This window comes from Aricia agestis, chromosome Z, assembly GCF_905147365.1.
Source record: "Aricia agestis chromosome Z, ilAriAges1.1, whole genome shotgun sequence".
Lineage (NCBI taxonomy): Eukaryota > Metazoa > Arthropoda > Insecta > Lepidoptera > Lycaenidae > Aricia > Aricia agestis.
In genome coordinates this window covers 32,777,683-32,794,910 of record NC_056428.1, presented here as the reverse complement: position 1 = coordinate 32,794,910, position 17,228 = coordinate 32,777,683, and the positions used below count along the sequence as shown (strand labels likewise).

At 33.1% G+C, this 17,228-nt stretch overlaps 2 protein-coding genes across 5 annotated transcripts in view; one reads left to right on the top strand and one right to left on the bottom strand.

Moving 5' to 3' along the window:
* Nucleotides 1-7,136, bottom strand: part of LOC121739384 (LON peptidase N-terminal domain and RING finger protein 1) — a 42,032-nt gene extending 34,896 nt beyond the window's left edge. For 2 of the 4 annotated variants that reach the window (XR_006037437.1, XM_042131824.1), the window contains exons 1-2: nucleotides 6,946-7,136; nucleotides 3,017-3,100 (exon numbers count right to left, since the gene is read on the bottom strand). Coding sequence is in view for 2 of the 4 variants with exons in the window: in XM_042131824.1 (XP_041987758.1) it covers nucleotides 3,017-3,100; nucleotides 6,946-6,999 (138 nt within the window). In the remaining 2 variants the exon portion in view is untranslated. Of the gene's footprint in view, nucleotides 1-3,016; nucleotides 3,101-3,650; nucleotides 3,723-6,945 lie in introns of those variants that run through there. The other 2 variants (XM_042131826.1, XM_042131825.1) reach the window with 2 other exon arrangements.
* The window catches only part of LOC121739385 (circadian locomoter output cycles protein kaput), a 69,573-nt gene continuing 56,029 nt past the window's right edge, over nucleotides 3,685-17,228 (top strand). Inside the window, exon 1 of the mRNA XM_042131830.1 lies at nucleotides 3,685-3,764. The gene's annotated coding sequence lies outside the window, so the exon portion shown is untranslated. The remainder of the gene's footprint in view (nucleotides 3,765-17,228) is intronic.

Below are 17,228 nucleotides of genomic sequence, written 5' to 3'. Positions count from 1 at the left end.
AATCCACAGCCGAATATATAACCTCCTCGTTTTTTGGAAGTCGGTTAAAAATACACATATAATTGAAGATTTTGTGAAAATTTCAAGTGCCTACATGTTGCCATTACAGATTACGAGCCAAAAATACCAAAAAATCACGTTTGTCGTATTCTTATACGACTGCCAAGTTCAAAGTATTATGGATCAGGCTGTTGATGAAGATGATTACGATCGATGAAGTGCATCTAAACTTGGCATTGAAAATGGGAGTTATTTCAGTTGGTATCGTTTCATAATTACAAGAAAATGGACAAAAAATAGATATTTTAAATAAAATGAATAAATAAATTACAAATTACGTAATCCTTGCCCTGATAGGTAAGTCTTGGGGTTTGAGAAACCCCACGTGGATCGGGGGTGTAACTTTTAACCACGCGGTGCACGGGGGTTAAACTTATTGATCTCAATAGCATCTACATAATAAGCTGTTATTTTTAACTACTATTTACACATCAATCAAGAGGCACGTGATATTATTAAAATGTATTCAGATTATTATGACCCCGCAAATGTACGATATGCTATCTAATGGCGGCTCTCGACATAGGCGAACGCGTTGGCCAACGCGTCTGCAGACGCGTTGGCCCAATGTGTAGAACGGGCGTTCGCGCGTTGGCCAACGTCTAAATACCTACGGCCAACGCGCGAACGCCCGTTCTACACATTGGGCCAACGCGTCTGCAGACGCGTTGGCCAACGCGTTCGCCTATGTCGAGAGCCGCCATAACATGTATTGTCAAACACTCTTATCTATTATACCTACGGACAAAGCACCCTCATTATAGGTACGACAATATATTTTGCGAAACATTCAAATTGTTGCTAAAACATTAACTTTTATCAGGAGGCAAGGCTCGTATCCGTTCGAAAATATAAATAGAAATAATCGGTCAAGTGCGAGCCGGACTTTCGCACGAAGGGTTCCGTACCGGTATAGAGCGAAAATAGACAAATAATTGTGATTTTTGTATGGGAGCCCCCCTTAAATATTTAATTTATTTTGTTTTTAGTATTTGTTGTTATAGCGGCAACAGATATAAGCAATCTGTGAAAATTTCAGAAGTCTAGCTATAGCGGTTCTTGAGTTACAGCCTGGAGACACACAGACAGACAGACAGACATCGAAGTCTTAGTAATAGGGTCCCGTTTTTACCCTTTGGGTACGGAACCCTAAAAACGATAACATAATGCCAAATAAACAAATTCAGACTAACCAAAATCATCTGAATCTACTATCCTATGTTTGTTACTTCACGCAAAAACTACCAAACGAATTCTCATATTAATGTCATGGGACTTTTACCCGTGAAGGATCAGGAAGGTCAAAAGCTACACTTTCGGTCGCACTCAGAATGTTTTTGTAACTATTTCAGATTAAATTAAGTATATAACTATAACTAAGAAATTGCCAAAAAACGTATGGATTTAATGTCAAATCTACATTACAGCTAATTAATCGTTTAGAGTGGGTTGCACCAGAGGCGTGCTTAGAGTTACAGTTATGGTCAAAATGTAAAATGTATAGTTATAGTTAAGGCTAACTTAACTTTAACCTTAACTTTGACCACAGAATTTGACAGATGTCTGTTACGTTTATTTATGGTTAAAGCTACAGTTAATGGGATTGAGAGTATATAAATTTTAATTATCCGTAAAAATATTTGTTATTTAAACAAATCGTTAAATATGGCGTCCTTAAGAGGAGTCCACACCGCCCTTTTTTCCATACAAACGTTGTCCCCTGTTTCCTCCCTGGATAATGCTAGTAGAGTTATAATTTTTTTCCTGAATATCTACGGCCACTAATACAATGTCCCTATGTTTTCTTTTTTTTCATAATCTTATATCTTTAAACGAGTAATTAAAATTTAATCATCCGTAAATATATATATATATATATATATATATATATATATATATATATATATATATATATATATATATATATATATATATATATATATATATATATATATATATATATATATATATTTTTTTTTTTTATTTATTTTTTTTACTCTCAAAAAGCCCTAGGTTAAAGCACCTAAAAGTATGTCGTGTATTAATTAGTAAATTGTAATTATGAAATTTCAAATTTTTCAGCTTCTACTCATGGGCGCCGGCAGGGGGGTGCCAGGTGGTGCACTTGCACCCCTTGGGAATCTCGGGATCAACAGGAATTATTGAAATAAAAGCCGTCTGTAAACTTATTACCATGCCGTACAAAGATGCATAGTTCGTAATGTTTCGGCACTAAATGTATTCTGTTGACGTAAATAGACAGCCTGTTCGTAAAAAGCAAAAAGAAAAGAAAGAAAACCTAAACCTGCACCCCTTGAAAATTATTTCTGCCGGCGCCCATGCTTCTAATAAGCTTTAGACTTTATGGGTTAATTATTATTTAATAAGGGTTCACTCGAGTGAATAAATTCTTCATTCGCCTTGAATATTTGGCACATGTTTCATTTTGTTTCCAATCTCCAATCTCTAAGTGGTACCATTATTGGAGACTAGAGTTAAAGATGCCGAATGAGAGAATGAGTAACGAGAAATTATTGTCCACGAAGTCTGATACCAGTTCGAATCTCGATATAATGAAAGATTATTATGATTATTGACAAAGTGATGTCTCAAGCTGTTATAAAAAAGCTATGATTCAATGCTGCCCTTGACACAAATAACGTAAGCCATCCATAATAAGTTGATCGAAGTTCTTTATTTAACAACTTCTCTGGGCCAGTAAAAGTCAGCTCTTCGGAGACACTGAACCATATTATAGTCTCGAATTTATCCATAAATGTAGGCGTAAAGGTGCATGTCAGACATGTAATTCCCTATAGTAACTACTAACTACACGTTAAAAATATTTTACACTCATTTTGAAGGTGCCCAGTAAGTAGGCCTCGTATCGTATATCTCTTCTGAATCTATATAAAAAATGAAATAAAATAAAAAGCAATAAATAAATAAAACTTACATTAGCACGAGACGTGGAAGCTATAATGTTGTCTAGTACGAGTACACCGGAGGTAGCAGCGCTGCTCGAAGACGATTCATAATCCTAAAATAAAATTTATTGCGTTTTAATTCCAAAAACCGATCATGTCAGCCAACACGAGCGAGTCTCCTATCGCAAATTCATGATGACATAATAATGGTATCAACAAACAAATACGTCATTCGGTTCGTGAAATGTTGATCGCCAGATAAACAGTTGCATGATGCATTCACAATTTGCTGCAGCGTCGATATAATTAAAGGTGGCAATGACACGTAAGGTATTCTTGTATACGAGAGCATTAACTATAAAGCGACGATAGTGAAAATAAACATTTAAAGCATTCTAAATAAGTTACAAAAAAAACGTGGTCCAAATAACATACAAATCAGAAGACCAGCTTCTATTCATATTCTGGTTCAAACAAGGTCAATTCATATAAACATTAAAAACAAAATTAATCACTTAAATAAAATATGCGCTCCCAACGCCGTCGAGGTTGGCACAACCGCACTCGAAAACAAAGTCGCAAAGCACACATAAACAAAAGTTGTAACACAAGTTGGCAATATCAAATAAAAATTAGGCGCATTTTGAATACAGAATTGAATACCTCTTTCTTTGGTAATATAAAATCCGAGAGCAATCAGAAGTAACACAGACCCCGGTCACGGTAAGCTATCGTCTGGCGCGAGTATTACTTACAACAGTGCTTACGCAAAGCAAGGTAAGCGGCGGGCTTACATAACGCGACCTACTGGCATAGTGACTCAATAAGTGTATGCGCTTGCACCGACTCCCATCGGCGACTATCGCACGATAAGTGAACCAGAACAAAAAACGCTGCGAAAGTAGAGAAATTAATTGGGTCATTTATCGGGACGACACTTTTATTAGTCGTTTAAACGGAAAGAAGTCCCATTATGACATATTATGATCAAAGAACTGTAATAAAAATAATTAGTGCAATAAATTATAAATACGCGCCACCTCATCCGCTATCCTGAAGGGCCCATAATCTGTTAAGTTTTGGCGAACTTTAATGCTCTACCATGTAAGTCACAAAATCTCGCAAGTCCCAATAGTAACAGAAATACTATTGCTAGAGTTCGCGAGTTACTTAATGATTACGCCAGGACTGGTTTCATGTGCATTTACAAATTAACCTTTAACTATGGACATCTAAAAGTTGTAACATACTTATGGACATGGGGTCAGACAGACCGCCCGTATTTTCATCTGCTTTTAGGTAATTTGAAGACTTTTATGTATTATTTTTGATTTAATGTCTTAACACATAATTGATTTAGGGAATGTATTGGTTAAATATCCAAAATCTTAGCGTGATAAAATATAGCCTATAGACTTTCTTGATAAGTAGGCTATCTAACACTGAAAGAAGTTTTCAAATTGGTCCAGTAGTTCCTGAGATAAGCGCATTCAAATAAGGCCTTTCAAATAATTTCTCCCCGTTTTTTCCACACTTTTTTCTAATTCTTTGCTCCTATTAGTCTTAGCATGATAAAATATAGCCTATAGCCTTTCCTGATATGTAGGCTATCTAACACTGAAAAAAATTTTCAAATTGAACCAGTAGTTCCTGGGATTAGCGCATTCAAATAAGCCATTTCAAATAATTTCCCCCGTTTTTTCCACACTTTCCTCTAATTCTTCGCTCCTAATAGTCTTAGCGCGATAAAATATAGCCTATAGCCTTCCTCTATAAATAGATCTAACACTGAAATCATTTTTCAAATCGGACCAGTACTTCCTGAGATAAGCGCGTTCAAATAAGCCCTTTCAAATAATTTCTCCCCGTTTTTTCCACACTTTCCTTTATTTCTTCGCTCCTATTAGTATTAGCGTGATAAAATATAGCCTATAGTCTTCCGCAATAAATGGGCTATCTAACACTGAAAGAATTTTTCAAATCGGACCAGTAGTTCCTAAGATTAGCGCGTTCAAACAAACAATTTGTTTGTTTGAACCAATTATAATGTTATTGGTATAGATAATATTAAATTAAAACTATTTATTCACTACTTACAAAACCTTGACATCTGTTTATAAAGCTTTGCATTTGAAAATGTTAAAATTATATAAGTTAAATACTTATCAATCTTATATCTTTAGTATACAAATGGTTTTGGGGGCGATAAATGAATCTAGCTCGGAATCATTTTTAGAAAATGTCATTTTATTCGTGTTTTATCGAATACCGAGCAAAGTTCGGTCAAATAACTAGTTATATAATAATATGAGCAATGGAATAACATTTTTTTATATTATTTTCATCACTGACCAATCTATACTTATAATAAAATCATGGAGGTGAAATTTTTGTACATTGAAAATAAACTTGAAAAAACGAGTCAGGGGCATATAGAAGAGTAATAGAACACATTTTAACTGTTTTTGAAATTTTTGTTTCTCTGTCTGTTTGTCTGTTTGTACAGGCTAATCTCTGAATCCGCTGGACCGATTTCAATGAAATTTGTCATGATAATACCTTACATCCCTGGTCAACATCTTAGATACTTTTTTTTAACTGACTTTCAAAAAAGGAGGAGTTAATGTTTACTTTGCTGTTTGTGGTCAGATTTTCAAAATTCTTTTTTTGTTGTATAGATTGCCCGGATTTGATACCATGTTTACAATAAAATCGGTCAAGTGAGAGTCGGACTCGCGCACGAAGGGTTCAGGGAAAAAATAGGCCAAAAGTTGTGTTTTTGTATGGAATAAATTTTAAATTTTATTTATATTCTAATTTTATTATTAATTATTAAAGTACACATATAATTAAGGATTCTGTGAAAATTTCAACTGCCTGCCTGTTGTCATTATTGATATCAAGCAAAAAGGCTAAAAAAATCATGTTTGTTGTATGGGAGCCCCCCTTAAATATTGATTTTATTTTGTTTTCAGTATTTGTTGTTATAGCGGCAACAGATATACACAATCTGTAAAAATGTCAGAACTCTAGCTATAACGGTTCTTGAGATTCAGCCTGGAGACAGACAGACGGACAGACAACAAAGTCTTAGTAATAGGGTCCCGGCTGTTTTTACCCTTTGGGTACGGAACCCTAAAAACGGTGACTTGATAAGTAATGGTATTGAAGAAACTCCTCGAAATTGTGGTTTAATTGTAGATTATGATTCTGAGAATAAGAGGTAGGTTAAAGAGGGATAGATGCCAACATTAAATCCCATCTTCTATAGTCTATCCTCTATCTCCGTCACATGTTCCTTTCCCCTGTCCTGTGGTCCCCATCCCCTGTCCACGCCAAGCGGTCTTCAAAGAAAGGATTTTTCAAAACGATAAGTATCTGAGGTTCAAGTTTCCTGGGTCTTTGATGTAAATTAAAAATTTCGTGTGTAATATAGATTCAATTTTCTAAATCTCGATTTTAATAACATACATTCACGCGGACGAAGTTGCGGGCAACAGCTAGTTTTAATATAAGTACATAAATTATAAAATTACTAAAGTTCTCAGTTCACTTACTTGAAAAATATATGTAACGAATCACTTGAAGAAATGTTTGTTATGTAATATAGATGACTAACAAATTATTTAAATTTCAACTACTCAACAACAGTAATAAATTTTACTATATTTAGCGTTACATTAAAAAAAACAATGTGTTACGACTTACGATAAACAATCCAAAAAATTTTTCGATTGTGAATTATTGTGATACACAAAGCGCGGTAACACATCCCTTTGCCATTAATCCTTACATAATTTCTTACGTAATAAGCACATGCTAAATATATCCTTTTTGTACTTTAACTTGCTAAATTAATAAACTCCAAATTCAGTATAGTATTAAAAATGTACATTATATTGTATTTTTGCCGGTATATCGTTATTAAATATAAAAACACATTTGACAAAAATCTTACGTTAACTGCACTCGTATTTCCTTGTGGTATTCCTATTCCCGAAACTGGTAACATGTCTGGAATAATGTCCTCTTATTAATTAATTTTAATATCTTCTTGATTATAGTATTACACACAATAATTCAAATATATCTGTCACTAAATAAAATAATTGTGAAACAACACTTCCACGTGCTAACTTGGCATTGCGCCAGTCGACACTACCAATTTCAGTGTTGCCACACATTGTTTCAAGATCCCGGTAGGAACTGTTACATACGATCGGAATGTATTATAATCTTTTCTACTCCAGAGAGAACATATTTTAATTATGGCACTGAAATTAGAACTCTGGAATTTAAACATTAGATACCGTACGGTAGGTACTTAATCATAGTATGATATTCTCTTTGTACTTAATTTAATGTTCAACTTGATTTTTATTTTTTAGTTGTACTCATTGAGATACTATATAAAGCTATATAGTATCTCAATGAGTATCTATATAAAATACGCTTATTCCACTTGTCCTATTTAGGAAGTCCTAGCTAGGATCCTAAAAAATTAAATCAAGTGGAATAACATTTAGAAAGCTAGGATCCTAGCTAGGATCTTAAATCGGAAAAAAATGTGGCTCCTGAATGACTAAATCAGTGTTGCCAGATGGTTTCAACCTTTTATCTGTAGTGGGAACTGCTAAATCTGTATTAAAGTTAATTTATATTATGTTATAAGATCTGGAATCCATTCGTAGGTAATTTCTTAAGTCTGCTGGTTCCAAATAGTTCAGAAAGTTCATAATTCATAATTTTACGTGGAGCAAAAATTCTTTCAACCATCTTTTTGGCCTTTTATTTATTTTTATTTTCATTGAGCCAACAGCTAAGCCTATGAGAGGGCCAATTTTTTGTTGCTTTGATAGAATTGGAGCCATTAAGAAGACTTCTGACCAAAATGACAACTGATTAAGGGCGGATTATATTAACTTACTCTTTGATTAGGAGACAGTTATACTCGAGTAAAATTTTACTCGAGTATAACTGTCTCCTAATCAAAGAGTAAGCTGGTTTTGCGTTTTTCCAACTTCTAATCCAAGAATGAGGTAATTACACGGGAGTAAATATTTACACGGGCTATTTTGGTGGAGTAAATATTAACACGTTAACAGTGTAGCTACAATTTGCTAGGTAGTCACCTCACGTGCAAACACGTTTTTTTATAATAAGTTAAGAAAAGTGTATATTATGATATATTATTTAACATAAAATCATATTTAGCCCCTATAATTGATTTTATTTAAATTTTTTTGAAAGACCCACATGTGATGCACACACGTATGAACTATATTTTCATCTACCCACATGTGGTGCACTCAGTGAATTTATTAAATTCCACGTTAATTATTTTATTTTTTTCATTTCCTTTAATAACTATCAATCAACTCGTGCACACAGCACAATATTTACTTTTGGTATGGTGTTTTCTTCGGCTTTATTCATTTAATGAACCGCCGTTCAAGACCCTTGACGGAAGCGGAGTTATGGCAGATTTTAGAAAATAGTGCTATTTTTTCTCATGCTATAATGCTTGTTATTAATCTTTTTATTATTTACTTACATTATAATTGTCATTTTCATTGTAATAGATAAATTAGTTTGTTTTATTTTACTCTAATACTACTGAAAAAATCTAGTAACTTTACATACTCATACCTTGGGAACCCCATCGAAATGTCCCCCGGACATTGTTATGTTAGTTTTTCTAGTTTATAGTTCATACGTGTATGCAAAAAAACGATAAGAAACTGACACGTGTATCCTTTAAAAATGTTTTAAATTTCTATGGAAGTAAGACCCATATGTGGTGCACACACGTATGAACTCAAACTCAAAATGACCCACATGTGGTGCAGGCACTGTGAACGTGTTAAACTGAGAATAGTTGCACAACAGGGTTCAACTGTCACGGTCGGTGTCATTGTGAACTATAATTGATATTTTATTTCATACTCTTTGAGTAACTTGGTAAAATGCAAACGATAATACCCTAGAGTAAATTAAAGGAGTAAAATTATTCTCACAATAGTTATACTCGTGTAACTTCAAGTTTGGTCGAATCGGGCGTTAGTCACTAAATTAGGACAAGTGGAATAAGAAGCGAATTAATTAGTCTCCTATGTAGGATCTTAGCTAGGACTTCTAAATAGGACAAGTGGAATAAGCGCTTAATTATAAGCCCGTCAAAAAAGTCACGACATTAATAGAGTCGCCACTTGTTTCCGGTGTGGCCCCTTATGGCCACACTGTATCCAGTCACTATAAAAGATTTTGATATTTAAGAGTTACGTTCTGCTTCAAATCGTCTTTTAGACGTGCCTGTGCAACAAACTAAATACTATAACTCTTCTTTTGCTGCTACGGGAATAATCCTGTGGAATTCATTACCAACCTGTATAAGAATGACGGCTACACCTTGTAAAAGAACATTTTCTTTCTATTAGTGATAATACCCAACCTATATAAATTGACATTCATGCTATTATAATTAATGTTCAAAATTGATCATCAAGTTATTATTGTTAGTTATTAGTTCCAACCTCTAAATTTGTTTCTGTTCTTACTTTTTATGTTATTACCTATTTATATGTGTATTATATTAATGTTGGTATGTATGTATTTGTGTATGTATCATTAAAAATAATGACACCTTATCTACTATAGTAGATAGGTTATTATTATGAGTAATAAATTATTATTATGAGTGTGCAATATTATAATATTGCACACTCATAATAATAATTCAATAATATTCAGTCCTTTACCTGTGGTTGCCTGGAAGAAATTACTAATTAGCATAGCTGGGCATTAACTCGTTAATCCGTTAATCGTTAATTAACGAAGTTAACATTTTGATTAACGGATTAACTTTTAAGTTAACTTTTAAAAATATTAACGGACTGGTTAACTTCCGTTAATATGCAGAAGTCCGTTAATCGTTAATCCAATGCCTACTATTTACCGCGCGGCACCGCGGCGCGGTTCGAAAACAGGTTCAGACGAAACAAAAACAATACTAGCTGATATACATTTTCAGGCGCATGCGAGTGAGAAGAGATTTGTTTCGTTTTATCATTTAATTACTCAGCGCCGGTGCTTATAGAGAGAGTGATTTGTTTATTCTTATTATAAATCATTTGCATATTGATAAAGAAGAGTGCAGTATGATTTAGTTACTTAACTAAATTATACTGCACTCTTCTTTATCAACAAATGATTTATAATAACAAAATACTTCTATAATTATTGTATTCTACCTAGAATACAATAATTATAGTAGTATTTTGTTTTGTCTCTAACCTGTTAACTTCCAAAACCTTAAACCAACAGGTTTTGTATGAACACTAACGCAATGATATAAGTTACAACAAGGCCATATTACACATATTAACGTTCACTGTGCCTGCACCACATGTGGGTCATTTTGAGTTTGAGTTCATACGTGTGTGCACCACGTATGGGTCTTACCTCCATAGAAATTTAAAACATTTTTAAAGGATACACGTATCAGTTTCTTATCGTTTTTTTTTTGCATACACGTATGAACTATAAACTAGAAAAACTAACTGAACAATGTCCGGGGGACATTTCAATGGGGTTCCTAAAGTATGAGTATGTAAAGTTACTACATTTTTTCAGTAGTATTAGAGTAAAATAAAACAAACTAATTTATCGATAATTACAATAAAAATGACAATTATAATGTAAGAAAATAATAAAAAGATTAATAACAAGCATTATAGTATGAGAAACAATAGCACTATTTTCTATAATCTGCCATAACTCCTCTTCCGTCAAGGGTCTTGAACGGTGGTTCATAAAATGAATAAAGCCGAAGAAAACACCAAACTATAAGTAGATATTGTGCTGTGTGCACGAGTTGATTGATAGATATTAAAGGAAACGAAAAAAATGAAATAATTAACGTGGAATTTAATAAATTAACTGAGTGCACCACATGTGGGTAAATGAAAATATAGTTCATACGTGTGTGCGTCATATGTGGGTCTTTAAATTTTTTTTTAAATAAAAGCAATTATAGGGGCTAAATATGATTTTATGATAAATAATATGTCATAATAATATACACTTTTCTTAACTTACTGTGAAAAAACGTGTTTGCACGTGAGGTGACTACCTAGCAATTTGTAGCTACACTGTTAACGTGTTAACGGATTAACGTTAACTTGCGTTAATTCGTTCGAAATGTAACGCTTTAACTTTTAACGAAGCTAACATTTTTTTAACGGATTAACGATTAACGAAGTTAACTATTTGATTAACGGTGTCCAGCTATGCTAATTAGTAATAAGGCCGCCTAATACACTGTATTAGTTAATAAATGTTGTAATTTTCTTCATAAAGAGTGCACAATAAAGTATATTTATTATTATTATTATTATTTATTATGTAGTTATATTGTGTGTTTAATTTACGACATTACAAAAAACAATCTAATCTATGTAAAGTACCTATTATAATCTTTGTATATGTCATAGTCTGTCTCTGTCAAAAAAGTGAAGAAATTAAAAAGTGGCAACATCGTAGTGTCATCCCTTTCAAATCAATCTAAGAAATAATCGGTCAAGTGCGAGTCGGACTTGCGCACGAAGGGTTCCGTACCGTTATAGAGCAAAAATCAGCCAAAATTGTGTTTTTGTATGGGAGCCCCCCTTAAATTTTTATTTTATTAAATATTATTAAATAACACATATTATAATTATGGCCTTTGTGAAAATTTCAAGTGCCTACTTGTTGTCATTATTGTTACCGAGCAAAAAATGTTTGAAAAATTATGTTTGTTGTATTCGGAGCCCCCCTTAAATATTTAATTTATTTTGTTTTTAGTATTTGTTGTTATAGCGGCAACAGAAATACATTGTCTGTGAAAATTTCGACTCTCTAGCTATTACCGTTCTTGAGTTACAGCCTGGAGACAGACGGACAGACGGACAGAAATCGAAGTCTCAGTAATAGGGTTCCGTTTTTACCCTTTGGGTACGGAACCCTAAAAAAATGACACTACGATGTTGCCACTTTTAAAATTCTTCACTTTCTTGACGGACTATATAAAAAATGCAATAACTCGATTAAATGGTTGAACTGATGTGGCTAATTTTAGTCTTTAAATATTCCTGGAAGTCCAGGGAAGGTTTATAAGTGACACGAAGTTCACCGGGACATCTAGTCACTAGTGCTACATATTATTATGAATTTATAACACCTGATATTTAAGTACCCTCTCCCTGAGAGCTGCAGAGCTACTTTGATGACCAGTGAGAGCTGAGAGAAGTTCACTCCTTTTTTATTATGGAACTACTTATTTAAGAAAATACAAAAAATAAATAAGTGAAAAACAGGGTTTTGTTATTTTAATAAAATATGATCATCCAAATAATATTCTACAATGCAGCCGGAAACAGAATCATCGCCACTTTCTAGGTCCATGTAGTTACAGCAGTGGTGTCACAGTGAAGAGGCACTTTCATCTTCAATAATCAACTCTTCAATATTGAATTTAGGATATCCTAATAAAGGGTTAATTCCCACTCCTTGTATTTATTTTCAGTGTTTCAAAATGATAGCATAAATTCTCCCAGTCATTTCGGTTATTTCGTTAAACGCTTTTTCTGCTACCTGTAAACAACAACGTAATAATTATAATATTATATTACGCTGCATCAAAGTGTTAAAGGAGTTAAACACATACACTGTGACACGAGAAATTTATATACCTACGTCTAAGATACATAATTACGCAAAGCACCTAAGTCAAAGTATCAATCATTGTTAGGCGCGTTATATGATAGATTTCTTTGACAGTTCATTGTTTACGTAAACATAAGTTTTAAAAGTAAAATTGTTGTTTTAACTTACTCAGGCTACTTAGAATTGCATTATACAATAAAATAAACATATAAAATTGATAAAACAAACGCATAATTACCTGCTACTATGGCGATTGTGCGATCGGAAATGTGGACGCGAGAATTTCAGTGATATTTTCGGGTATTACTATTTTTCTTCAATGAAAATCTTCAAATTTTTAGCACTATGACACGTCTTTCACTTTAATTATTAATATTAATCACAGTAACATGTAGTTTTCACATTGTAAAACTAAATTTAAGCAAATTGAAAATCTTTGTTTTGTAAATTTTATGTCATAGAGTATTGATCAACGAATATTATACCTACTCACAAGAAGTATTGATACAGCAAAGGGACAAATGTCAAAAGAGTGTTGCTATTGCTTAAAAAAAAGTTTCGCCTCCTAGACATTCTTGACGCATTTTCATTCTTTAGGAGAGAGCCTAAGCGTCAAAAGCGTGTAATGTTATGTCATAGACTTAATATATACTTTATAGGTTTATGTGTTATGACTTATGTCCTACTTACTAGGATATAACAAAGGAGTCGGTCTGCATATTGAAATATGTAATAAAAGTGTAAAGGTTTTTAGTGAATATTCTATGCTAGATATTGTTGAGTTTTGTGGTTCCGCTAAATAATAAACCATAAGAATGGCCAAAGAATGCCTGAAAAACGTGGATTTAACATTAAATACGTAAGTTTTAAACAACGTTTTTTGGGCTTTTCAATCGGTATTTTTGTAAGCTAAAAAGATAATTTATAAGTTTTATAATCCCTAATTCGTGCTATACAGAGTGTAACAAAAACAAGTGATAATACTTTAGGGTGTGTACGTGTTCCTTGTAGAGAGTTCACTGTGAAAGTGGCAGCGCTGAAAGACCAAATTTTTTTTTCACTTTGTATGGGGAAACTCGTGACGCTCAGGCCCTTGCCCATACAAAAGTGAAAAAAAAATTTCGTCTTTCAGCGCTGCTACTTTCACAGTGAACTCTCTATAAGGAACACGTACACACCCTAAAGTATTATCACTTATTTTTGTTACACCTTGTATAAGGCATTAGTGCTAAAAATATCACATCAATTAACAATTTGGCCACAAACATTGCATAGCTTTTTACATGTGTATACGGATTCTCATTACTTGAACTATAGTTTATCGATATCATTAACTAAATGACTTTCTTTTCTGGATTGTAATGTGCTTCGAAATGATCGACGAAAAGAAATATTCAAGAAAATAAACGCATACTACTTGTATGAAAATAAGCACAAAATGGCCACGCGATGACGGGCTAAGGTTACATCTATACTATAATACTTCATCTATGGTTGTACTTTACTATTCTGAATTCTGCAGACTTGCAGAGTTCTAATTTCCTGGGCAGAATTTTTTTCCTAGAGTTTTAGATTCCAATTATTAATTTCACAATTTGTGAAATTGTCATCTTAATCAGTAGTAGGTATAAATAACACTCTTTGATCTTGATATATACCACATAAGAAAACTGTGTCTACCAGACTGATGGCAAAAAGTGAGAAAATAAATTATTGTCTGTAGTAATTTAGTAAATAGCAATACCCCCGGTAATTGGAATAAAACATTTTGATCCTTTTTTAAGGTTCCGTACCCAACGGTAAAAACGGGACCCCATTACTAAGACTTCGTTATCTGTCCGTCTGTCTGTCTCCAGGCTGTATCTCAAGAACCACTATAGCTAGACTTCTGAAATTTTCACAGATTGTGTATAATATAATATGTTGCCGCTTTAACAACAAATACAGAAAACAAAATAAAATATTTAAGGGGGGCCATACCCCAAACGTGATTTTTTTCAGGTTTTTTCTCTTTATATCAATAATGGGGTAGGTACTTGAATTTTTCACATATTCCTTTGTTTTAAGCGTACTTTAATATTTAACAATAATAGCAGCGTTTTACCCTGAAATAAAACGCTTATTGAATACTTACCTTATTTGAAGCTTAATGGAGAATATTACCTAATTTTGATTATTAGCAGTCCATATTCTCTGTCAAAAATAATGAATATAAGTGAAAGAATTACTTGGATACGTTAAATAGTTTCCGATTTATAAGCAAAGACTTCTATATTATAGAAGTCTTTGTTTTTATGCAAAACAAGTTGTAACTATACGACGCGGGCGCCCGGTTACGGTGTGACGTCATATCACAAATAGGGATTGTCCATTTTTTTTTAATTTTGCTCATTACAAAAACATTTCGAGGAATAAGGTCAGTGCTCGTTTTTCTGTATATAAATGAAAAAAATACCCATTAGTTACTTATATTTTTTAAGAAATATGTTTAACCTTAGTTTGACCTTCAATGGCGTTAAATTAGTAATAAATTCGACCAACATTACGTTTCGAACTTTTGGTAAGCTTCTCGTATCAGCTTTCACATAATGAGAACTTGCATTTGACGAACCAGCCATTATAAATAAGATTGAAAGGAAATTTAAAACATACTGCAGAGGTCGATTCGCCGCCGATGATGACGTCAGAGCGAAACTTTAAAAATTTATTGAGAAAAAACTAGCCAATGAATTTATACATTATTTAATTTATATTCTTAAAATACCCTATTTTAACGAAAAAAAATATAAAAAGTACATGTGATTTTTTGGACATTGCCCATTGCACCGCGCGGGCCCCATACATTAAACGTGATTTTTTGGCTTTTTTGCTCTTTATCAATAACGGCAACAGGTAGGCACTTGGAATTTTCACGAAGGCCTTAATTATATGTGTACTTTAATAATTAATGATAATATTAAAATAAAATAAAAAATTAAGAGGGGCTCCCATACAAAAATCACAGTTGTTGGCCTATTTTTGCTATATAGCAGTACGGAACTCTTTGTGCGCGAGTCCGACTCGCACTTGGCCGATTATTTAGTTGTATTTTTTAACCGACTTCCATTAAGGAGGTTATATTATGTTCGTCTGTTTATATATTATTTCGTCTGTTTGTATTTTTGTATGTTCAACGATCACTTCGCCGTTTGTGGACAGATTTTCAAGATTTTTTCGCTATTGTACCGGGTTTAATCCGAATTTGGTACCATATTCATAAAAAAGGTGACTTCATGATGGGATCATACATGGGATATACTAAAAGTGCATATTTATCTGGATGAAATTGTGATTTCGATTCATAATCTGAAGTATTTCAAATGGAAACGTATAGTGATTTTGAATAAATAATGAAGTATTCCAAGTAAATCTTACCAAAAAGGAAGATTTTGCACCAAGGTATTATTATACCATGGTTTGAAGGTGGTGAACAGAACTCCAACTTCCTTGAAGATACATGTTTGGGGGTTTCGGTGTTTTAAGAACTGAAAGCATATTATACTACTAAGCATATTAGATTATTCGTCATCATCATCACTTCCCTCACACCACGCATCATCGTATTTTGAACCTATTTAGCACTTTTCATAGTCTTTTAGGTTGAGACAGATACCTTTGATTAATACACTGTCGTTTGATGAGTGATTTTGCCAAAATCCTTTTATTATTTTAAAATATTATACAGGGTGTAACAAAAATAAGTGATAATACTTTAGGGTGTGTACGTGTTCCTTGTAGAGAGTTCACTTGTCAAACTGAAACTTGACAACTGAAAGAGTTTTGGCGGGCATGTCACTTTCAAACTTCTTCTACTTTTTATTGTTGGTGTGGTTTTTATTATTTTTTCCCAAATGGTGGTTTTTGGGTTTTTGATATTCATTATTGGTAAAATATTAGCCATTAAATATCCGTTATCGTGCACAAGTGCAGGTAAGATGTTGTCGAAACCAAAATGTATAATTCCTGTGACATTTGGTGTGAATATCGGTAAATAGGGCTATTTCTTCCGTGAATTTTAGCTAAGACATCGTTATATTACAGTCTGTCCAAAAAGTCATGAAATTAAAAAGTGGCAACATCGTAGTGTTATCCCTTTTTTCTTAGATTGATTTGAAAGGGATGACACTACGATGTTGCCACTTTTTAATTTCATGACTTTTTTGACAGACTGTAACTTTATTATCCTTTTCATTGAAATTTCACCCCCTTGGGGGTAGAATTTCCAAAAACGCTCAAATACGTATTCATTCATTTTTAATCCGTAACTCAAAAATAAAGTTTCATGTTCCTAACTTAAGAAATGACGGACTTTCATTCAGAGTTTCAACCCCTATTTCACCCCCTTCGGGGTAAAATTTTCAAAATTCCTTCCTAGTGGGTGTCTACTTAATAAAACAACCCTACCTACCAAATTTCGAGACTGTAACTTTAACAGTTTTTGCTCAGCGATGATGAATCAGTCAGTCAGTTAGTCAGGACATGTAATTTTATAAGTATAGA